The 25,488-nt window shown below is 38.5% G+C and overlaps 1 protein-coding gene across 1 annotated transcript in view; it reads left to right on the top strand.

Moving 5' to 3' along the window:
- KCNH5 (potassium voltage-gated channel subfamily H member 5) overlaps nt 1-25,488 on the top strand; it is a 336,327-nt gene that overhangs the window by 76,443 nt on the left and 234,396 nt on the right. Inside the window, exon 7 of the mRNA XM_003408696.4 lies at nt 21,620-22,046. Within this exon, the coding sequence (XP_003408744.1) occupies nt 21,620-22,046 (427 nt within the window). The remainder of the gene's footprint in view (nt 1-21,619; nt 22,047-25,488) is intronic.

Here is a 25,488-nt window from a genome sequence, read left to right as displayed (position 1 = left end):
TATATTACAAGGTGGTTATAAGGAATAAATGGGAGAAGAGACATGAATGGATTTTGCTTGCAGAATTCTGCGAGTCTGAGGAGGTATTATTATTTCCTCTGTATGTGTTTGTTTCCTTAACTTGATTATAAGCTCTGTGATGGTGAAGGATGTGTCTTCCATCTTCTTGGTACTCCATCATTGCTCTTCATGCATATTGGTGACTGACTGACCTGAAACAGTGAAGTTTTAACTAGATTTTAATAAATTGTACAATGGCATAAAACAAAAATAAAACTTAGAAATGAGGATGTGAACTAGTGGATATCTTGAGAATGGGAGAGAGTATGAGCCTGAAAATTACGGTTTAATCCTTTAATATGACGTGTGTGCAGAATGACTTAGAGGACTTATTAACACTTTATTTTCAAGATTGTCTCAACAAAAATGCTCTCTGAAGGTGATTTGATCTATGAAAAATTCAGGAACTGGTTATGTGATTCTTTAAGAGAACTATAAGTCCATTAAAGGAAAGCATCCTGTTTGAAAAAAGGAATGCAAATTTCCTAGAAACCATAAACAGTAAAACACGTTCTCAAATAGAGTCTAAGAAATAGGATCAAACTCCTTTGTTGTGTTCATTTGGATACAGTGCTGGGAGGTATAGCGAGCTCGATTTCTGGGAGGTTAGGCGGAGCTGAAAGGAGCCATGGTGGCATAATGGTTAAGCACTCAGCTGCTAACCAAAAGGTTGGTGGTTCAAAGCCACCCAGAGGCTCTGTGAGAGAAAGACCTGGATATCTGCTTCTGTAATGACTGCAACCAAAAAAAAAAAAACCCGATGGGGCAGTTCTACCCTGTCACATGGGTCTGCCGTGAGTCGGAACTGACTTGAGACAGCACCTAACAACAATAGTAGCTGGAGCTGTTGGTCCCTGGGTGGTGCAAATGCTTTGTACTTGACCACTAAACAAAAGGTTGGTGGGTAGAACTCACCCAGTGGTGCTGTGGAAGAAAAGCCTGGCAATCTGCTTCCATAAAGATTGTTGCTGTTGTTGTTAGGTTTGTTTGTTTTTCTGGCAGTCCATGGTATATTCAGTATTCTTCACCAATGCCATAATTCAAAGTCATCAGTTCTTCCTCAGTCTTCATTATTCACTGTCCAGCTTTCACATGCTTATGATACGATTGAAGACACTATGGCCTGGATCAGGTACACCTTAGTTGTCAAAGTGACATCTTTGCTTTTTAACACTTTAAAGAGGTCTTTTGCTGCAGATTTACCCACTGTGATGCATCCTTTGATTTCTTTTTAATTTAACTGTATTTGTTATAAACTTTTGAAGCAGTAGGTGATCTGGGCACTACATTTCCATTCACAAATTTAGCAGAGTTACTTTTTAAACTGCCTTCACAATAGCCTAGGTAGGCATAGAATTTTGCTACTCTAATCAGTACTTGTTCTTTGGAAGACAAGCCCTGTGGATACTTAGGTCCCATTGAGTTGGTTCAGTGTAACAGACTAACTTCTGGAGACCTAGTACATGCAGAGTTGGTAATTACAGGGGATGGAAAGCTGCAAAAGAAGATTCTAGAAGATGAAACTGAAGTTATTTTAACAAAGGGTTTTCTTTTAAACATCAAGGTATATCTGAATACTTCAATGACAAAAAATTTGGCTTACTAAGGAATCCACTTAATAGCTAAACACTTTAGACCGCTGAGTTAACATCGGGTTACGTACACCTTACAGCAGACATTACTTTGATCTGTTAAATAAGCCAGTGTGAAACTAGAAAAAAATTACTAGTTCGCTTTAGTGCCTAAAGTATCACAGGATCACACTTTGATGTAGAAGGAAATCTTATCTTCCCCTTAGTTATTGTCATGCCATACAGATTTTTAAAATGTTAACAAAAATAAAGAAAAAAATCCTTGAAAATATACACATCATTTGATTTCTTAACTGGTGCTTCCATGGGTGTTGATGGTGGATCCAAGTAAAATGAAATCCTTTTAATTCATAAGGATTACAGCCAAGAAAACCATACGGAGCTTGGTTCTACTCTTTAACACAGGGGGTCAGAATTGACTCAATGGCAGTGTGTTTGATTTCTGGTGTTTTATTTGAAGCTAAATTGTATGACATCAGGGAGAGATAAGGCAGCTGCAGAAAACGCACTATTTAGTAGCATAGGAGGCATGATACACAGGAAATTAAGATGACAAGTATATTAGTGAGACGGTAAATGTGATCAACTAGGTCAGAACAGAATGAAATGGGAAAAAAGCTCACATACATAGTTTTCTAGAAGGCAGAATGAATAGACCAGTGACTAAGTGGGAGTATATAAATATTTTAAAGTTTTAGTTAAGCTTATGGAAAGTAATTTTCTAAATTATTTTTTCATGAATTAGGCTTATCAGGCCACCACATGTATTTGATTTTAACATTGCAAATTTTTACATCTGGTCTAGTCATCAAAACAAGAATTGGAAATCAAGTAGATTGATCATGCTTATGGCCTTTAGGGACCTTTATCACCCTTGAATCTCTCTTTGTCTCTTTGTTACAATTTCAGACCCCTAACAATGGACAGAATGTTTGAAATTGCTGTTTAATACAATTAAAAAAAAAAAAACCTGTTGCCATCGAGTTAATTCCGACTCATAGCAACCCTAGAGGACAAAGTAGAACTTCCCCATAGAGTTTCTAAGGAGCGCCTGGTGGATTCAAACTGCCCACCTTTTTGGTTAGCAGCCATAGCTCTTAACCACTACACCACCAGGGTTTCCAATTAGGTTGCCATTATTTTATCACTAAAACTTATAGATAACTTAAAATAATGTTTTTGAGTAGTGTAAGTAGGAATTACATAATTTCTCAGTTTTAGTTTTCCTAGTTTTAATTTTATTAAATTGCAACAACACTACCCAGTCCTTGCATTTCTATTTCTTTTCTGTGTGTTTTCCCAGGTGGTGACAGCATTCTAACATTGAGTCCTAAGCAATTTGCTTTTAATTTAATTCTGCAAAGGTCATGCGACTTATATATGTGATCAAATCTTTGTATGTTATATCTGGGCAATTCTACCTTTATTCAGGACTTGTTAGGTTTCTTAATGGCCTGCTTTAAAGAAATTTACTAGCGATTTTGTTAGTCCAGTATACCTTCCAGTTCTTGTCTGCTTAGAAAAGCATCTAAGCAACTAGAGTGACTCTAATAATAACTCATACATATATTTAATTTTATCGTGCTTTAGGTGAAAAGAGTATAGCACAAGTTAGGTTCTCATTCAAAAATTTATACACAAATTATTTTGTGACATTGGTTGCAATCCCTGCAATGTGTCAGCACTCTCCCTCTTTCCCTTTACACCCTGGGTTCCCCTTGTCCATTAGTGCAGTTTTCCTATCCCGCCCTGCTTTCACGTCTTTGCTTCTGGGCAGGTGCTGCCCATTGGGTCTCATGTACTTGATTGAATTAAGAAACACATTCCTCACCTGTGTTATTGTTTGTTTTATAGGTCTGCCTAATCTTTGACTGAAAAGTGGACTTCAGGAGTGGCTTCAGTTCTGAGTTAGCAAGGGGTCCAGAGGTCATAGTCTCAGGGGTTCTTCCAGTCTCTGTCAGACCAGTAAGTCTGGTCTTTTTTGTAAATTTGAATTTCGTTCTACATTTTTCTCCCATTCTGTCTGAAACCCTCTATTGTGATCCCTGTCAGAGCGGTAGGTGGTAGTAGCCAGGCACCATCTATTTCTTCTGGGCTCAGGCTGGTGGAGGCTCTGGTTCATGTGGTCCGTTAGTCCTTTGGACTCACATTTTCCTTGTGTCTTTAGTTTTCTTCATTCTCCTTTGTTACAGATGGGATGGGACCAGTATATGTATCTTAGATGGCTGTTTGCAAGCTTTTAAGACCCCAGATGCTACTCACCAAATTAGGATGTAAAACGGTTTCTTTATGAACTATGTTATGCTAGTTGACCTAGATGTCCTCTGAGACCATGGTCCCCAGCCCTCAGCCGTAGTAGCTTGGTCCCTCAAGGTGTTTGGATGTGTCTAGGAAGCCTCTATGACTTTACCTTGGTCAAGTTGTGCTGACTTCCCCTATGTTGTGTGTTGTCCTTCCTTTCACCAAGTTAATACTAGTCTACTATCTAGTTAGTGATTTCCCCTCCCCACCCTTTCTCTCACTTGTAACCATCAAAGATTATTTTTTTCTGTGTTTAAATCTTTTCTTGGGTTTTTAGAATAGTGGCCTCATACAGTATTTGTCCTTTTGTGTTTGACATTTCACTCAGCATAATGCCCTTCAAATTCATCCATGTTGTGAGATGTTTCACAGATTCATCATTGCTCTTTTTCGTTGTGTAGTATTCCATTGTGTGTATGTACCACAGTTTGTTTATCCATTCATCTGTTTATGGTCACTTAGTTGTTTTCATCTTTTTGCTATTGTGAATAATGCTGCAATGAACATGGGTGTGCATATGTCTATTCGTGTGATGGCTCTTATTTCTCTAGGATATATTCCTAGGAATGGGATTGCTGGATCGTACGGTATTTCTATTTACAGCTTTTTAAGGAAACACCATTATCATTTTCCATGGTGATTGTACCATTTTGCATTCCCACCAGCAGTGCATAAGAGTTCCAATCTTTCTTGCAACCTCTGCAACATTTGTTATTTAATTCATCTATATTTTTTTATTGAGGATCAGATTAATGGTGTACCTGCACTTGTAGTGTCTCAGGAGAAGGTGTTTGGGAGACTTTAGTTGATATTCTTTACTTATACTTCAAGTTAAGAATTAAAATCCAACAGAGTTCTTTAGCAAATTGACCAAAGGCTGAGCACTGTGTTTGTTTCTGGAAAAATCAAAGGTAGACTGTGTGCTTCCCCAGAGACCCTGGCTTTTTACTGCCTTTTCAAATCATTAGGGATTTGTAGTACGCACCACGATGCTGGACACGTAATTGCAATGCTGTAAATATTTCTGTTGAGTGAGTGAGGCAGTGAGGCTTGTCATGTTTCCCTAATATACTTGCTACTTCTTAATAATGGGAAAGACAGGACCAGAGGGCGATGTTTGTGGTACAACTTTAGCTGCGTTTCTGAACTTCTAATCCTTGTAGCCAATAGGGCATTGTCCTTTGGCACTAGATATATCTCTCCTCTCATAAGTTCCTTTCCACAAATGTTCTTATTCTCTCATACAAACAACCTTCCGGTCAAATCATCCGCCCTGCCAGCTTTCCAGACGTGCTTAGGGATTGCCTTAAGCATTAGGTCTCCAAGCTCAAACCTCCCACTTTGTGTACAAAACATTGTGGAGAAATGGTTATAATGATGAACAAGACAGAGTCACTGAACTGAAAGGCACTTACCTTCTAGTTGAGAAAAAAAATTGCTCAAATTATACAAGGATGTGAATAAAGGAGGGATAAGGGTAAGGAGGAGACTCTGTGTGATGCAAACGGTAAACATGCTGAGCTGCTAACTGAAAGATTAGCAGTTTAAGACCACTGAGAGGTATCTCAGAAGAAAGGCCTGGCAATCTAGTACAACCTTATGCAGCACAGTTGTACTCTGATGCACATGGAGTCGTCATGGGTCAGAATTGACTCAACAACAACTGGGCAACTGGTTAAGGGTGACGGAAGGGGTATGGAAAGGGCTTGGATAATGGGGGCTGGGTAAGACTTGGCCTCAGGTTCCAAATTGAAACTTGCCTCTGCGGTCTGAGCTTTTAAGTTCTGTTCTAGGTGGGGATTGGTGTAGAGAATGTTATCAAGGCTTGGTAATACCCAGATTTAAATATAAACATACCTCTTATATTTAAAAAAAAAATGCTGATGTTCCAGGGATATAGCCTTTTGCATGGATTTTTCACCAAGACAATGCAGTCTTGTCTACCTGAGGGAAGTAGCTCTGGAAAGATAGGAGGTAAGAAGCAATGAGGACAAGCCATGAGGTTCCTCGATTTGATTTTATTGCTTACTTAGAGAGGAATTTTGATCTGTGCTGATCTTCCCTTAAGATGAATCTTCCTATTGTTAAGAATTAGGGAATGATTGTGATATAGAGGCAAAGAAGGTTTAAGTATATCATAATCTGTTTAAAAATTTTTTTAAATTAAAAAAATTTTTTTTTAACCTAAACTAACTATAAATACTTGCATGGAAGCATTTTATTCTGTCATACAAACAATCTTGCAGTCAGATGAGCTGCCCTGTCAACTTTCCAGACATGCTTAGTGTGAATAACAGGGGGATATGGGGTTATGGGTGAGGGGGAGTCTTTGGGCGGTGCAAATGGTTAACGTGCTCCGCTGCCAGCTGAAAGATTGGAGGTAAGCATGTGGCAGTTATCCCCATGCTTGAAAAGACATGATTTCATCACTGTTCTTTGGAGGAAGTTCTCAACTTCCAACCCTGCCCTGTCTGGCCTTTTTATTACTTGATTTTATTCCATAGTTTCATCTCTGCTTTCCCAGAGCATGCACTAACTCATGAGGAACGTGTTTGTCTGTATATTGGAATTTATCATCCTTAGGGTGGTTTGTTTATAAGACACAATGGATAAAGGGTGTACAAAATCCTTTCCCCTCCTGCATGAAAATTTGACCTTTGGTTAACTCTCTTGTGCTGCTCTCCTGGAAGCTAATGAAGGCCATAAAGCAACTATGTTTCTCAGCCACATAACTTATGTTGAAAAAAGAACCCTAAACTCTGAGGAAGTTTTAATGAATTATAAATATCTGATGAGGATAGTTCCTGTAATGAGGCAGTTCCTGATCGTACTCCTTGTGGGACTCTGGGTGTTCTGCCTGTGATGTTGGTACTCAGGTATTGGCTTCTGTGGAGCGTGGGGCTGTCAAAAGCTGGCTCCTCAAGTGAGCTACTTGCATCAGGTGGACACTTGAGACTATGTTGGTATCTCCTGTCTGGAGGGGAGTTGGGAGGGTAGAGGGGTTTAGAAACTGGCAAAACAGTCATGAAAGGAGAGACTGGAAGGAGGGAGCGGGCTGACTCATTAGGGGGAGAGAAAGGGGGAGTATGTAGTAAGGTATATATAAGTTTATATGTGAGAGACTGACTTGGTTTGTAAACTTTCACTTAAAGCACAATAAAAATTATTTTAAAAAAAAAAAAAGCTGGCTCCTCAGACGTTACCAGCACAACCTGTTGATAAAATAAGGCTGAGTTGATTTTAGTACTTGTTACGGGAAGGGAGAATGCTGACTTGCAGAACTCTGCAGTGTCTCAGAAGAGGGAAGGAAAAGTCAGAATTTATTGAGAATTGCAATTTAATTGCAGAAGTCTCTCAGAGTGGGGGGCACAGACAGATTGATTAGGACTGGGTAAGGATCAAGAATCATGATACAAGAGTCGAGGATTGGTGGAAACAGCAAAGTGAAGATTTTGAGGCAAGAGATTCAAAGAATTTAGAGCATAAACTGTCTATTGATGCTTTTCAATGAGTTGATGGGTCCTTGAGAAGTTCCTATAATGAACAATGAAACCATTTGCCTAGGCAGGACACTCCTAGAAAAATAGTCATGCTGATGAAGACAGGAACAGCATAAAGTCATGCTAATGTAGACTGTATGATGTGGTTTTGGTTTACAGTGTCCAGGCCAACTGTGAGGTTAGATGATTTCAATTCTTAAAGCTTTTAAGTCAACATGGCCTTAGTACCTGACAGCTCTTTCATTTTCTCACTTCTGAGTTGTCCCCTGGTGTGGCAAAGAGAATAGCTCCTGTGGGCTGTAACATGGCTACACAGATTGCTATGAGGGCTACTCCCGTGGAAAAGGATGCTTGATGTTGCTCTGTTGGGTATGGTGGTTCTGGCCCTGTATCTTTCTAGATGGAGTGGTGCCAAGTGAGGCCTCTGGTAGTCTTGTGAGTCTGAATGTTCGTAGTCGTTGGTTGGCATTGCAGATGGAAACACGAACTTTTAGGTCAAATGCCTGATGTGTATTCTTCCAGAAGATACTGGTTTTCATTGTGATTTGTTTGTTTCTAAGTTATTCTGTCAGTCAAAATCAGCCATTTTCAATTACACTCACACACGCAGGATTGCACTGAGTTATGAATGATCATGCCCACCAAATTTTTGTTTGAGTTTTTACAAATGTTGCAATTGTCTTTGCTGTAGTAAGTGAAGAGGCCTGGATCACAAGAGCCTGTGCAACATTTATTTTATCATAATTGCAAATTCCTAGGTTAGCCAAATTTTTAATTCAAATATCATCCTGCTATAATTTTAGAACCAATTCTACTTCTTGTGTTCAGTATTGATATCTAACTATAAATTTAATAATGGCACATCTATTTAATGACAATTTCACCTATATTGGCAAAGAAAGCAATCGTTTTTAGGAAATACTATCTCCATGTGCAAAAGCCTGTCAGTGTATGTGACCACTAGCTTATTTGTAGTTCTACTCTTTCAGGTGATTAATATGCTATATATTTAAATTGACTTTGAGATGTGGTGGTACATGCAGTAATATACAGGATGGCACAAGAAGGATTCACTTTTCTCCCAAAGTCATCCTTTAAATGTAAAAATGACTTTGTTGATTTCGTGAATCTACTCACTCAACAAATATTTATTCAGTTACTTTTTTATTCTAAGTATTGAAGTATTAAGGATCTAGCAGTGAGCAAGCATACAGATCTTCCCTTACTTTCACGGAGTTTGTATTCCAGTGGGGGCATACAGATAATAAACATGCATTATTATTATTTTTTTATTTGTATATGTGTATGTATATGTATATACACACACACTCTACATACAGGACAATAGGATAATGAAATAATAACTGGGTTAATCAGAAGTTGAGCTGTGTAGGAAAGCATGTGATTGTTAGGGGGTAGAATTTTTATTTTTTTATTTCAAGGAAAAGAGACTCAACTTACCTCAAGTGATGAGATTTTAATATAAGGATGGATACTTTTAGGAACATAGGAAAAGTAATAATGGAAACTTAGGGCTTAGAATACGGGCCATACATTATGTGGTCCTGGATGAAGGTAGCTCTGGGGACAGTGGCCCAAAGCACAGGTATGTTCTAATATTAGGGAGGTGAGCCTGCCTGTAAGTGGGTGTTGGGCTGAAGAGTGGGGAAAGAGAGGGAAAAGCACATGAAAAAGAGGCCACTCTTTTACAAGTCTCACACTCTTGCTTTCACATTGCTTCCTCCAACATCTTTTTATTATAGTCTTAACAACTATAATGTCACAGATTATCTTTAAAATTGTTGGAAATGTGACATTTTTAGAAAATAATTTTGGAAGACATGGCTGTTCACACTGCTTTTCTAGCTATTTTTCCGGAGTTTATAGATCTTTACTTGAGGGTTCCATCATTAATATGACTGAATTAGTTGTATCTATGGAATTTTCTCTCTTCCTTCCACTGAATCCCTGACTGAATTATGAATTCCTGACTGAATTCTTACTCTCTTCCTTTTCTTTATCTCTTGGCTTCCATTCCTATATTTTCATAACTGCTACTAGTAATGGTCCATCATGGCCACTTCAGCCTTTCTGTGCTTCAATTCTCATTGCCTACTACTCCCTTCCCCCAGCATTTCTTGGGCCAGTTCTTAATACTGTAAAACAAGTGGCCTTAACCTGCTTGAGGGTGGGGATAGTTGGGGAAGGTCTCTTGGAAGTGATGACATTGAAACCGAGACCTGGAAACAGAGTAGGGATTTACCAGGCAAAAAGAGTGGTTGGTGGGTTGAGGAGAATGTTTTAAATAACATGTTCAGAGACCTCCAGGTGAGATGGACTATGGCATTTTTGAGGAATGGAAAGAAGTCCTCTATAGGCGGAGTACAGGGAACAGATGAAAGAGACACACAGGTGGCATTGGAGAAGTAGGCAAGGGCAGGTTGTGTTAAGGAGTTTAAACTACATTCTAGATGCACCAGGAAGTTATTGAAAGATTTAAATGATTCTGAGAATTGGTTTGATATGTATATATAATGGAAACCCTGGTGACGTAGTGGTTAAGAGGTATGGCTGCTAACCAAAAGATTGACAGTTTAAAGCCATCAGGCACTCCTTGGAAACTCTATGGGACAGTTCTACTCTGTCCTATAGGGTTGCTATGAGTCAGAATCGACTTGATGGCAATGGATTTTGGTACATATATCATTATGTTTGAAAAAAAAAAATCAGGACTTTAGGCAATACACCTCTTTTTGGGGTGCTTATTTTTGTCAGGGAGCCTTGCTGGTGCAGTGATTAAGAGCTCAGCTGCTAACCAAAAGGTTGATTGTTTAAATCCACCAGCTACTCCATAGAAGCCCTATGGGCAGTTCTACTCTCTCCTATAGGGTTGCTATGAGTCAGAATCGACTCTATGGTAATGGGTTTTTCCACAACAAGGAGTTACTAATCACCAATCTGACACAAACAGTCCTTGTCTTTTCCCAAGTAAGAATACATGCAAAGGACAAACTTTTTCTTCAGCAAGCTTTATTTTGCTTGAGTCAAGCAAAAGGAGCCAGGAGGGGATTAAGCCTCTCCAAAAGGCTGACTCGAAAAGGGAGGCAAGGCTAGGGCTTATATGGGTTGGGTGGCGACAAGAGAGTAATGAATATTTAGTGGGCTTCTTTCAAGGGGCAGGTACTTCTCAGAATGGCAGTGCATGTTAATTAGGTTGCTTGTGCATCTGGAATCCAAGATGGAACCCGCTGATATTCAAGATGGAGTTCTCTCTGCAGTCCTTGCCATCACTTATTATAGGACATAGCATAAGTTTTTAGTATAAGTGCACTGATCTTTGGCACTACATCGCCATCTTCAGACGGCTAAGGAAGGTTAAACAGCGGTCACACTTTGTTCTGTGCGTGTGGGAGCCTGTAAAGGGGGAAGGGACTAGAAAAACACTAAGAAGGAGATAGTAATTCACAGGTTGTTTCAACCTTATCTCAAGTATCAGGATGTGGTTCCTGTTTACCCAACTTCTAGATGGTAATCTTTTAACAGCTCTTTTCGAGGGCAGTGGGTTTTTTTGGTTGGTGGGTTTGCTCCGCCAGCACAGTTAACCCTATCTGTCTCAAAGGAACATTAAAAAAGTTAGTATGTTATAGATATTCCTGAAAATAGATGCCTAATCTCTATCTACCTACCTACCTGCCTACCTACCTGTCTGTATCTCACTATCTACCATCATCCATCCATCCGTCTGTCAGTTTCACTGTGTTTTAAGGAGGATATAAATTGGCCAAAGTAGGTGTTATGTACAAGTTATTTAAATTCAAACTCTTTGCTGAAGCATGCTAATTAATGCATGGAATAATTGAGATTGTATCCCCGTGGAATTCTGGTAGCATGAGTTGGAAAAATGAGTTCTGAGTAGGAAGGATGCAATAAAATTTGTTATCTGGGTTAGAGGTTCAGATAACAAAGTTAGTTGGCAATTTACTTTAAGTTTTTAAATTATGTTCTACAAAAGGAAATGGAAATGGACTACATAGTCATTCATGTATAAAGTCTATTTAGAATAAAGACCCAATGTTTATGAAACAGCTTATTATTGTTTTGTGGTTTTTATCAAGTCGCCTGATGTGGTGCTTCTTGAGAAACCACACCAGACCCCTTGCCCTCAAGTTGATTCTGACTCATAGTGACCCTATCTGACAGAGTAGAACTTTCCCACAGGATTTCCAAGGAGCAAACTGGTGGATTCGAACTGCTGATCTTTTGGTTAGAAGCCAAGTTCTTAACCACCATGAAGATTAAATAACTATAAGTTATCGATTATGGTATTAGTGGTAGAGGGGTTAGAAATTATCATGAGAGATTTATGTATTGATTAGCTTATTTCTTATCTAATTTACTCATTCTTTTAGTAAATATGTAAGTGCCCACTACATGCCAAGGAGTACTATAGAGTGAGCTAAGCATAAATGAATGAGAAAAAACATGAGTGTCCAATCACAGGGAGACAAATGTCATGAAGGGCCCTTTGAGATTATACAATGAAAGAGCCTGATTTAGACTGAAGAGGGAAGGTTCCCTGAGAAAGTGATGACTGAGTGAGATATGAAGTATAAATAGAGCCAACTAGGGGGAAGTATTGTAGAACTTTTATTTAGAAAGAATAGCAGATGCATAGGCCTTGTGTTCCAGAGAACATGGCATATTCAAAGGAAGTTGGCTGGAGAGTGAGCAGGAGAGTGGCGAAGGAGGAGGCTAAAGTGGAAAGCAGGGACCAGACTATGCAAGTCCGTGTAAGCCAAAGCAGATTTTAGAACCATGGATTCTATCCTATGATTTCAAACTAGGAGTGATCTTGAAAAGATAATTCTTACATAGTGTTGAGATCAGATTGGGTAGGGTCAAATTAATGCTTTGAAATTTATAACTCTTGGAAGTCCAGGAGGGAGATGCCAGGAGCATAGTCTAAGGTAGTGGGAGTGTAGATGGAGAGAAATGGACACAATTGAAAGATATTTGGGAGTTAAAATTAATAGGGTATTAAGATAAATTGTATATTGGGGACGTTAGAAAGAGGTGCAACAAGATATTTCTTGGTTTCCGATTTGCTTAATCAGATGGTTTATGCTTACATTTGCTTAGATGTTAGAAGAGAATGAGGGCAACATTTGGAGTGGGGGGTGAAGATGATTTTGTTATTATTTTTAATGGCAGGGATATGAGATGTTTAAATGTCTTTTGGAAGGCTGCAGTTGAGGAGGGGTGGTTGGAATTTTGAGCAGAGAAAATTTGGAATATAGTGAGTTGTTAAGTTCATAAGAAAAATAGTAAAATTGCTAGGTAGTTGAGCACTGATTTGAGAGGGTAGTTGAGCACTCATTTCATTGGTAATCATGAATTTATGTAGATCTAGTCTGCTGTGTTGGAACCCTGGTGGCGCAGTGGTTAAAAGCAATGAATTGGCAACCAAAAGTTTGGTGGTTTGAAGCCACCGGTGACTCCGTGGGAGAAAGAGGTGGCAGTCTGGTTCCATAGACATTTACAGCCTTGGAAACCCTATAGGGTCACTATGCATTAGAATCAACTCAATGGCAGTGGAGTTAGAGTTTTAATCTGCTCCATGGTGTGGCTTTGTTGAGCAGTTTGTACTCTATGAAGATAGCTGATGATTTAGCCAGGATTTGTTAGAGGGTATGATAAAGAGACAGAGACAGCTAAGGAATGCAGAGTGTTGGTGTTACTTCAAAGCATGGGGCTCAGAACCTACACTGGACATGGAAGGAAGTGGAGAGGGTAATATATTGGGAGAAAGTAGTTTCATCAGTGACTGGAGGTATCAATAAGGTTGAAGTACTATTGCAGTGGATATAATTGGGCCATTGCACTGGATAGAAAAGAGGATATGATCAGATAGCAGAATGGTTCAATTTGAGATTTCAGAACTGGCGAAATTTTCGCATATGACCATGGGAGTGGGTGTCTGAGAAGAAATGGAAAAGATCATTGCAGCTGAAGAGGTTATTGGATGGGTCATCCACGTGGATATTGCAGTTACCTAGGGTGATGGAAAGATTTTAGATAAGGTTGGATTTGAAAAATATTTAGGAGAGATATGAAGTAATCACTTTGAATTCTCTATTCTCATGGAAAATACATTGACATGAATCCATGCAAAGCAAAATAGCAGCACATTTCCCAATTCAAAGGTTGATAACACTTAACAATTGTATATTAAATTTTATTTTATGTAGCCATCTCTTACCTATTTGGGATAATCTATCTTGTTTAAATGAGACTTCTGTATAATCTGCTTACTATCATTAGTGATAATCAACTGAGAGGATTTGTGTTTTAAATGACTCTATCGTTGCAAGATAATATTTTTATGCAGATAACATCCCACATCTCTTTAAAGTAGGGATCCATGCAAATAACTTGAAGAGCTAATAACACAGAGATGTCTCAGGGATATTGTTTCTTAGGCTATTGTGGCCCCAGGGGCTTGTCAATAAGAAAATTGGCTAGAAGGATGGAAGGCTGATTGAAAGCTCTCCATTAACCCTGCTGTGTTCCGTTATGCATTAGATGTGTTTGGTATTCTCTTCCACCTATGGAACCCCAGCTCTTTGTGTACTGAGAGCTCAGAGGTTGGGATAGAGGCAGAAAGCCACTGGAGTACAGAGTAGGGCACAGAAGGATAGAAAGTGAAGATGAAATGAAGCAGAAAATGAATGAACAGGTAAGACTGGTGGAAGGTAAAATTAAGAAACTGTTAAAAAAAAAAGTGAGGAACTACAGAAGAAGGGCATTTTTTGGAGATCAGTGTTATATCAAAGGATCCAGTACTATCATATGGGTGAAATTAAAATGTCCAGCAGTACAATTTTTGGTCCAATCTAAAGGTTATAAGAGTGAGTCATAAGATCTCGGAAAATTTCTCATTTTAGATAGTGTTGAATCTGACATTTTTCCTCCAAAAGTTATATGATGAAGAAAAATTCATTAATATGAAGCATGCACTGTGGTGAAGTGTTCATCTAACAGCACAGCTGTGTTTTCCGTATATTTTTTTGATGTTTAAGTATAACATACTTAAGGATACAGCAGTGTGAATTTTCACAAAGTAAACGTGCCTAGTAATAAGTAGCCAGATCAGGAAACAATATTACCAGAACCCCAAAAGTTCCCTCATGCCCCTCACAGTCACCACGCCTCCCCAACAAAGGCGGCTACTATTCTGACTTTTAACCCCATAGAGTAAAAAAAAAAAAAAAAATTTTTTTTTTTTTTCATAGAGTAGTCCCACTTATTTTTGAACTTCTATTAAATGGAACCATGCAGTGCATACCCTCTTGTATGTGGCTTCCTTTGCTCAACAAGATGTTTTTTAGAGTAATTCTTGTTACTGTGTATAGTTCTAGTCTGTTCATTTTTATATAGTGGTCCACTGACTAAATAAGCTATAATTTGTCCATTGTATTAGAGGTGGACACTTAGGTTGTTTCAAGTTTTAGATAGTCCATAACATTTTAAATTCAAGACATTTTTTTCATGAGTTTTGATTTTAATGATTGCATTAAATTCTCTTTGATACAAAATAATGGAGAATGAGTTAGTTCAAAAACTTTTAAAATAAAGCAAACTTACTAAAATTTGTGTGTAAATCATTTTGATAACAGTTTCTGATTGGGTGAGCACTGAAGGGAAGACCATGGCCAAATTAAAAGCAAAACTTAGGTTATGTTTGGAAGCAAAAAGTTTGGTTTGGCGAGAGTACTGTTGCTATGCAGAAGTATAGTGGGAAATGACCAGGCAGTGTAGATAGTAGATGGGATTGTGAACTTTGAAGACCTGGGAAGAGAAAGTGTTTAAATTAACATTCACCAGAAGCCCCTGGAGGACGTGCTCAGTGTTGTCTTTTGGGATGATTAGTATTTCAGTATTAACAGATATTAATATTGGAGTAATTATATAGAATGGATTGCACAGCAGTTGGTTGTCATGGGAAATGTACTAAGAATCTGAAGGACTAGTTCTGAGTGACACTTCCACTGCTTGCCAGTTGTGGGAATTTGGCTAAGTAGTTTAACGTGCCTGAGAGTCAATGTCCTCATCTGAACAAGGGACATAGCAATCCTGCTATTGTGAGACTGAAATGAGTTGGTCCATGTCTTAGTCACCTAGTGCTGCTATAAAAGAAATACCTTCTCTTCAATGTTCCTCCCTACGAGGAGCTTCTTTACGCAGGGCCCCCGGATCTAAAGGATGCACTCCGCTCCTAGTGCTTCTTTCTTGGTGGTATGAGATCCCCAACTCTCTACTTGCTTTCCTTTCCTTTTATCTCTTCAGAGAGAAAAGGTGGTGTAGGCCACACCCCAGGGAAACCCCTTTTACCTTGGACTGAAGAGGTGACCTGAGTAAGGGTGGTGTTACAATCCCATCCTAATCCTATCAACGTAAAATTACAATCACAAAATGGAGGACAACCACTCAATACTGGGAATCATGGCCTAACCAAGTTGATACACACATTTTTGGGGAACATAATTCAATCCATGATTGTCCGTGTTAGACAATTTCAGACTATATAGAATTCTAGGTGCTCCACATACCCCTATTGTGGATCACTGCCGTGACTGGGCAAAATAAGGGCTCTCATCCTACCCCTGCCCCACCAGAACAGCCAGACTTCCATCTGTTTTATGCAATGGACGTCAAAGAGAGACTTTATGTTAATAAAGAATTTTATAGCTAAAATGAGTTGGGAAAAAGCAATGATCTATGTGATGCTGCCTTATAATCCGTAAACCTCTACCTTGGGTAGCAAAACAATCCATTTTTCATGCCTGATTCTGTTGATTGCTAGTGGTTTCCTTGAAGCATGTCTTGTGGAGGATTTGAGCTCACATTTGGCCTGGCTGCAGAGAGTGCCATACTAATTAAGATGCATGCCATGAGTGAGGGTGTAGGGTTGTGATTCACATAAAACAACAAAAAAAAGCAAACCCAGTGCCGTCGAGTTGATTCCGACTCATAGCGACCCTATAGGACAGAGTAGAACTGCCCCATAGAATTTCCAAGGAGCGCCTGGCGGATTTAAACTGCCGACCTTTTGGTTAGCAGCTGTAGCACTTAACGACTACGGCACCAGGGTTTACATTCCCTGCTCTAGACAAATGTGAGTCCTTGTTATTATTACTTTTGTTATTTTTACAACTATTACCATAGGGATGCAAATAAGTATTCAGAGCTGGAACTAGGCAAGGCAGGTAGAAGGGAGAGGGATAGGTGGTTGGGAGACAGAGTATTGTGAGACTTGACTCAATCTGGAATCTGATTGGGTACTGAATAAAGAGTTCCCTTTGAGGCACTTCACATTTCATATTCAGGAGGATGCCCAAATGAAGATGTCAAGCATACACATAAAAAGGTGTGACTGGTACTAATTTGGGATCCATTCATTGGCATTGAACCAATAGTTAAAGCTATGGTTGTGGTGGAAATCTAGAAGGGGAGAGTACGTATAGGAAGAAGAGCTCTGAAGATGGACTCTTACAGACCACCTAAAAAAAAAACAAAAAAACTAGGGACTGGAAATCCAGAAAGGAGCCAGTGGAAGTAAAGAAGGAGCTGGTCATATGTGCAAAGGCAAACCCAGTGGTGGATTTCTATTGTTATAGAAAAAAAAAATTGTTATAGAAGCTAGTGGAGATATTTTTAAAGTGGGTTGGGCTAGAGTGTCAAAGGCAGGGAGTGGCAAGCTGAGAAGTACTAACTGCTATTTAGGAAGGCTTCATTTTATCACAAGTTGGTGATAGCTACTTTATTATAGACAAGACCCTTATATGTAATTGAGTCTATCTCTAGACTTTGTTTTGTGTGCTAATACCAGACTGTTTTAATTATTATTATTTTATCACATATTTTTATATTTGGTAAAGTTAGTTCCCCTTCTTGGTCTTCTCTTTCAAAGTACTTCAGTATTTTTGCCCATTTGCTGTTGAAGATTGGTGTTTGTTATTATTTTGTCAATTTCCAAGAATAATACCTATGATATTTCTGGGCTATAAATGATGGTGGAACTTCATTCTGTGTTTACCTTTATGTAATTTGAACTTTTTCATACAGTTATCCTTTTATCTGTACCCTGTTTAATTACCAAAGCAGACATATTATCCCCTTTTTGAAAGTAACTTTGCCATTTCTTTTCATAACTGAAATATGAAATAAGGATTCTTCTGCTTAAAATGGTGGCTTAATTATTCTGCATTAGGAGAATCATAGCAAGACAGAACCAGAATGTGAAAACTCATCGTTCTAGAAGAGAAAATTTTTAATTGGCTTTTACCCTTTGAGAGAATGAATTTCCTGTTACAGATGTTTAATCTCTTTTATTCAGTCATGTAGAGAGTGCCAATATTTAAACCAATATTGCAGATACTAATGGGTTTATTTAAATTGCAGAGTATAAAATATAGTAAGTTTTGGATTGAGGCCAGGCTGTGAAGTGGTTAGATGCAAGAGGTCTAGAGCCAAAGTACCTATATTTGAATCTTGGCTCCTCCTTTTACTGTGTAACCTTGGTCAAATTACTTAACTTCTCTGGGCCACATTTTAGTAATGATATCTGCCTGATAGGATTGTTGTGGAGATCAAATTAGTTAATACACATAAAACATACAAAATAGTACTTGGATGTAGTAAGTTTTCAAAATTATTATTACCTTGTCTGTCTTTTCTAAGCAATGATAAATGATCTAGTTTTCTGGTAGACTTATTTTGTGGAAATGTATGAAACTGTCCTGATGAACTCTTTCTTGCATCATTCTACCCCTGTATCTCCAACCATTGATCCGGGTTACCCACATTAGGATGATACAGAATGAACCCAACCCTCATCCATGCACTGTGTATTTGCAGACAGCTTTCATGCCCTGCCCCAATCTACTTTTTTTTCTAGTTCAGTGTTTCCTAATTTGGTATGGTTTTCAGTTATTTATTTATTTTGGTGTTCCTCTTGGGAACTGCAAATAGCTTAGCATGGCAGGAACGTAAAGAGATTGATAGAGATGCTGGCAAGGTAGGAAGGTTCTAGGTTCTAGAGTGCTTTGCATGTCATAGATAATAAGGAGTTAATATTTAATCCTATAGCTAATGAGCAAACATTAAGGGGTTTTCAATAAGATCATGACATGACTGGATAAATGGGCATTTAAAAAATACCACGGTCACCTGTACAGTACCATTTGTGAATCAGAAGTAGGGAGAATAAAGTGGCTAATGGAGAGGCAATTCCTGTAATTCAAATGAGAAAAACAAAAACTGAGATTCTAAGACATGGCCATGGAAATAGAAAAGAAGGGAATTAAGTGAGAGATTTATTAGGTAGATGTATTTTGAGCACTTATGAAGGCATTTTGGGTGGTGGAGTGCTTGGGACTTGGTAACAGGCTAGATGTGGCAGGAAAAGGGAGGGGATGAGCCTCAGCCCCAGGTCTGAGTGACTGGATGGATGGTAGTGCCATTCACTAGAGTAGGAGATGGAGAACTGATACGGGGGAAGTGAAGAATTTCCTTTAGAACCTATTAACTTTTGGATACCTATGGGACATTCAAATGGAAATGTCCAGCAGGCATTTGGATTACATATTGGGAACTCAAGAGGGAGTTTTGTGTTGAGAAGTAGGCTGTGAATCATCCATATGTGGAAGATGGTTGAAGCATGGATATGTATCAGATCAACCAGTCGTCATGAGAATTCTAACCCATAATGGAGGTATGGAGGAAGAGTAACCCTACTAAATGATTTTGAAAGAAATGTCAATTGGGGAGTTGACTAACAACTGGGAGAAACTGGTGTTATAAAACCCATGGCAGGGAGAGTTTATACTACTTTGTAACAATTTGTAATATTTAATTAGTGTTAGATATGGGATAAAATGGGATAGCTATGGAAAATATGTTGCGTGAATAGATGGACTCGCGAGCAGATGCTCCTCAGGGTAGCCTACCTCCGTTAGGTGCCTATGCTGGATTTTGCTCAAAATTCTAGGAGGCCCCAGTTCTTTACGTTCTAGTTTGGAGTTGAGGCTGTTTTTTAGTTTGAATGGGAATGAAGATTTCCTTTCTTTGTTTTTAGTAGAAATGATTTTTCTCAGCAGTATTTAACCAGAAGTCTCACAATTCCTTTAGAAATTTGAGCTAACTAGAGAACTATATGTACAGCAACGCTTTTTATTTTTAAATTTACGTGTTTGAGTTTCTTATGCATTTTGATTATGGGCTTCTTTAGAGCAGAAACAAGGCATATGTAACTTAATGTCCCCAGGGCCCAACTCAGAGCCTGGCATGTAGAGGTGCTCAATAAATACTTGTCTTTGTTTTTCTTGTTCATGATTGCACAGCTCCATTTTTGAAGGCTTCTAAACTTCTTGGATCTTTTTACCTTATAGCATCTCATGTCCCTGAATTATGCCAATTCTTCTGAATTTTACTAATTCTACCCTTTTAGTCCATCCTAGAGTTTAATATATGCTTTTTTCATGTGCTCAAGTGAAATAGGGATTTATCTTAAGGCTACATATATGCCACAGAACTTGAGAGTTGAATTGAAATAGAGCCAGGCCTCAAGGAAACCAAAGTCCAGACAGAAAACTGCCAGGATGGATCCGGCTACTCTCTCACTTCCTTTGGGACCACAGGGTCTTTTGTTTTGATTTCTCTTTGTTCTCTCTTTTAAATTTTTATTATGAAAAAAATTCAAGCATATATAAAAATATAAAGGATAGTAAAACAAACCAAATGGATTATTAGCCTTCTTCACCTTAACAATAGAGAACTTTATGATGCCATAATTAGATTCTTATAAATGGCACATCCTTTCCACTTCACCTACTAATTCTTCTGTGTGGGTCAGAATTGGGCTCAAAGTAAGTTATGCTGGACTCCTTGTCTACCCTCTGGGAGGTAAAGCTAATAGTAATGAAGTCATAGACTCAATAGAATCCTCTGCTTTCACCCAAATGAGACTTGCAGGTGATGACCAGATGAGAGGCTTCCTCAATCACTGCTCTGTCTCTCCTCCCTGATGATTTTGTGCCTATCTCTGTGTCACAAATGTGTTTATGCTGCTCTGCCCCATAGCCTACTGTATGCTTGCAAAAAAGTAACTATTGGTCCTTCTTTGATTGAAGAAAGTCTATGTTTTCATTTAGATAATACTTTATTTGGTATTTTAAACTTCTCAACAAAATATAAATTTTGTTGCTGCTGGTTCCTTTTGATATTCTTTTCTATAACTATCGCCAAAGGATGATAGGCTTTAGTAGGTTATGTACCCATTTTAGGTTCAACTCATTTTACTTTTTCAGTATTCTACAAATTTATTAGTGGTGCGAATGTTTAACAGGCTTGGCTACTAACCAGAAGGTTGGAGGTTTGAATCCACCCAGAGGCACCTTGGAAGTAAGACCTGGTGATCTACTTCCAACAAATGAGACACTGAAAACCCTGTGGAGCACAGTTCTACTCTGATGCACATGGGGTCACCATGAATTGGAATTGACTTGACAGCAACTGGTTGCTTGGTTGGACAAATTTAGTGCTTACCGTGGCATCTGGGACCAACAAAGATATTTGCTCATTCTCTCCACATGCACAGAGGTATTTCCTGTCTGCTTACCAGTGAAATTAAGCTCTCTTTTTCAGAAGTCTTGCTGTTTATAGCTATTATAAAATAAGATATAAAGAGAAAGCCTCTAGAGTAGAGACATTTTATAGGAAGAAGAAATAAAAAGTCTGAATTCACTGCTATTTTTATACTCTGTGTATTGTATCTTAGCAATTTTCTTATTTGGTTTTATTCAGTTTTTCTCTGTGCTATTTGTATTCTATTTAGGAAAATAAATTGTCTTCCTTAGCTAGTAGAACATAGTTTTATATAATAATTCACAAATATCTTACTTCTGAATGAGAAAGAATCTGCATTGAAAAAAGTTTATCATTTTGGCTCTTTTGTTTACTTAAAGTCAGAGATATGTTATGAGTACGCTCTTAGTATGTTAATAGATGGTCAAATTCTTGAAGGTGAGCCATTGCATTGTTGCCCCCGTTTCTTTTCTGAAAGTGTCATGTTGGTTTTTTTTTGTTTTTTTCTTTTCTTTTATTCAGGGAATCAGCAGTCTCTTTAGTTCTTTGAAAGTGGTACGTCTCTTACGACTGGGCCGTGTTGCTAGGAAACTGGACCATTACTTAGAGTACGGAGCAGCAGTCCTCGTGCTCCTGGTATGTGTGTTTGGACTGGTTGCCCACTGGCTGGCCTGCATATGGTACAGCATTGGAGACTACGAGGTCATTGATGAAGTCACGAACACCATCCAAATAGACAGTTGGCTCTACCAGCTGGCATTGAGCATTGGGACTCCATATCGATACAATACCAGTGCAGGGATATGGGAAGGAGGACCCAGCAAGGACTCACTCTACGTGTCTTCTCTCTACTTTACCATGACAAGCCTTACAACCATAGGATTTGGAAACATAGCTCCTACCACTGATGTGGAGAAGATGTTTTCAGTGGCCATGATGATGGTTGGCTGTAAGTATTTTGTTTTTGTTATTCTTATTGCTGTTCGCAGTTTTTCTGGATCAAATCTGTGATAGGATTGAAATGAAACTACTCTGTCAACAGAAAGGTGTTTAATCTGCCTGATGTGCATTGGTTTGATTTTCATTCGGCCTTAAAAAATGAAAATATGGGTTAATATTTTATTTCCTTTAACTGTTTAGAACGTATTAACACAAGAAAACCAGAGTGGATAGAGTGATTAAAAAAATCAGAGTGGGAACTCTGTGGTTTACTTCTGTTCACAGCTTTGTATCTAGCAGAGCTCTCTGGAAGGAACCAGCATCTAGATAGAGGGCATGTGGAACATTCTGTAGGTTTTGTTGGTGATATGTTAAATGTCAAAAAAGCAGACTGAATCTGAAGTGAAATATATAGTTTAGAAAATGTATTAGTTAATAATTGAATTCCTGAATTAAATTTGATATCAGGATACAGTTTTTCTGTAGATTTTTATAATTCAGACTAGAAAAAAGGTGTGTAAATCTAATCTCCATTACAGACACTCTAGGTCAAATATATACTTGTATCACAGAATGAAAAGATAAATAAATATAAGCCCATTCAGCAATTACAGGAGTGTCTAAGATTTAGCATGGATATCTGAGTACTAAGTTTCTGGATAATCTCCTTGGGAATAGAATGCCTTCTAAAGTGAGTCAAAAACTGCATGCTATACTCAGGAAGATTGGATGGTATCAGAGAACCAGAACACTTAGGAAATACCTACCAATGAAGCTGCTTTAAAAGAAGATCTTGAGAAAAATTTCCACCATCCCCACCTTCAAGATGACCGAGGTGATTTGGTTCTGATATCTAGAGTAACCTTAAGATAGTTATACTGGAGTGAGAGGCATGGTTACCATGACTGTGTTAGCACCTCATAAACGTTTGGGCTATGGTCATTGTGTTTGGTCTATGCCTTCCTTTTTGAGATTCTGCATTACAGAAGTCCAGATCTTGAAACTGATAGGAAAGATGTTCGAGTCCAGGGGTTGGCTGATGCATTAAAGGTCAATATCATAAGTCTAAATCAAGTAGTTTTCAGCACCACAGTTAGCAGTTTTCTCTCCTGGCCCTCTAATGCTCCTGTGTGCAGGTACAGAAACAAGAAAACACCGGTTCTGTTTGCCAGTTAAAAGTTATAATCAGAGGGAGAGTGAGAATTCCAAGTGCTGTCCAGAAACTTATAGCAGAAAAATGTTCTCATTCACAGAGATCCTGGTCATCAATTAAACTGATACCTACTTACCAAAAGTGGTAAGATGTATTGGGAAAAAGGTGCTTATAAATTTAGAAGACAATATTTTGCCAGGTGTAGTATTTAGTACTATATTACTTTTGATATTTATATCTTACTTTTTTTGGCTTACACTTGAACATGGTCAGATTTTTAAAAACTTTTTATTTTTGAAATGATTATAGATTCACAGCAAGTTGTAAAGATAGTACAAAGAGGGGCTGTTTACGCTTTACTCAGTTTCCTTTAATGGCTACGTCTTAAGTAACTATAGTACAATATCAAAATTAACATTGGTGTAATATGTGTGTATAGTTCTGTGCTATGGTTTTTATTACAGCTGTAGATTTCTGTAATTCTTCTGCGATCAAGATACAGAACTTTTCCATCACCATAAGGATTGCCTTCATACTCCCCCTTTGTAGTTATACCCATTGCCTCCTCCCAACCATCCCTCACCTTGGCAACCACTGAATCTGTTCTCTAGCTCTATAATTTTGTGATTTTGAGAATTTTATGTAAATATCATCATACATAGCATGATCTTTTGAATTTGGCTTTTTATCTCTAAGCATAATGCCTTTCAGATCCCTGCAAGTCTTTGCATGTCTCAGTAATTTGTTCCTTTGTATTGCTAAGTAATATTCCATGATATAGATATACCACACTTTGTTTAACCACTCACCTATTGCAGGACATTTTGGCTGTTTCCAGTTTTTGAGTATTACACATAAAGCTGCTATGAACGTTCATGTACATGTTTTTGTATGGGGAAGTTTTAATTTTTCTGGAAAAAATGCTGAGGAGTGTGATTGCTGGGTCATATGGTAAGTGTAGGCTTAGTTTTTTAAAGAAACTGCCAATCTATTTTTCAGAGTGGCTATACCAGCACAGTTAGATTTTCATGAGTGTTAATAGAATAAAATTTATGTAGAGTTGAATGATACTATGTTTCATCAGTTCTCAGGCCACCAAATCTGGGAATCACCCTGGAGTCCTCTGTTTTTCTCATATATCACTTCTATCCATAACAAGTCCTTTACCTTTGCCTTCAAAATACCTTTACCTTCAAAACACATTTAATTATTTTTTCCTACTTCCATTGCTTACCACCTGTCTTAGTTACCTAGTGCTGCTATAACAGAAATCCCACAAGTGGATGGCTTTAACAAAGAGAAACTTATTTCTTCACGGTAAAGTAGGCTAAAAGTCCAAATTAGGGGCGTTGGCTCCAGAGGAAGGCTTTCTCTCTGCTGGCCTTCTCATCTATCTTCCCCCAGACTAGAGGCTTCTCTGCACAGGGACCCCGGGTCCAAAGGATGCGCTCTGCTCCTGGTACTGCTTTCTTGGTGGTATGAGGTCCCCCTGTCTCTCTGCTCGTTTCTTTCTTTTATGTCTTGAGAGATTGCCTCAAAACACAATCCAGCCTTGTAGGCTGAGTCCTGTCTCACACAACTGCTGCCAGTCCTCCCTCATTAACATCATAAAGGCAAGATTTACAACATATAGGAAAATCACACAATACCAGGAATCATGGCCCAGCCAAATTGATACAGACATTTTTTGGGGGACAGAAACCCTGGAGGCATAGTGGTTAAGTACTATGGCTGCTAACCAAAGGGTCGGCAGTTCAGATCTGCCAGGTGCTCCTTGGAAACTCTATGGGGCAGTTCTACTTTGTTCCATAGGGTCGCTATGAGTCAGAATCGACTCGATGGCAATAGGTTTGGTGTTTTGTTTGAATTCAAACCATGGCATCACCCAAAACCAAGGTACCACCATCACTGGCATGGATTTTTGCAAAATCTCTTATATGTTCCTTCTGTTTTTACTCTTACCCTGCAATCTCTACCCAGGAGCCAGAGTGGTCCTTTTAAAGTAAATAAGATTATGGCATTTCTCTACTCAAAGCCCTCCAGTAATTTATCTTTTCACAAAAAATAAAATCTGAATTACGTTTCCCATCTTTCAAAGCCTTACTGATGTGGCCCTTGCATGCCTCACCCACTTCATTGTTTACAGTACTACTCTTGCTTAGTCTACTCCATCCATTCTAGCTATCTTGCTTGCCTTGAACAACGTGTTAAGCTTAGTCCTGTCTCATAGTATTCACACTTACTTCTTTCACTGTCTATGACAGTCCTCCCTGACTTATGCCCTGAATTCAGTACGGTC

The sequence above is a fragment of the Loxodonta africana genome, chromosome 10 (genome assembly GCF_030014295.1).
Source record: "Loxodonta africana isolate mLoxAfr1 chromosome 10, mLoxAfr1.hap2, whole genome shotgun sequence".
NCBI classification, from domain to species: Eukaryota; Metazoa; Chordata; class Mammalia; order Proboscidea; family Elephantidae; genus Loxodonta; species Loxodonta africana.
This window is presented reverse-complemented; position numbering and strand designations above follow the sequence as displayed.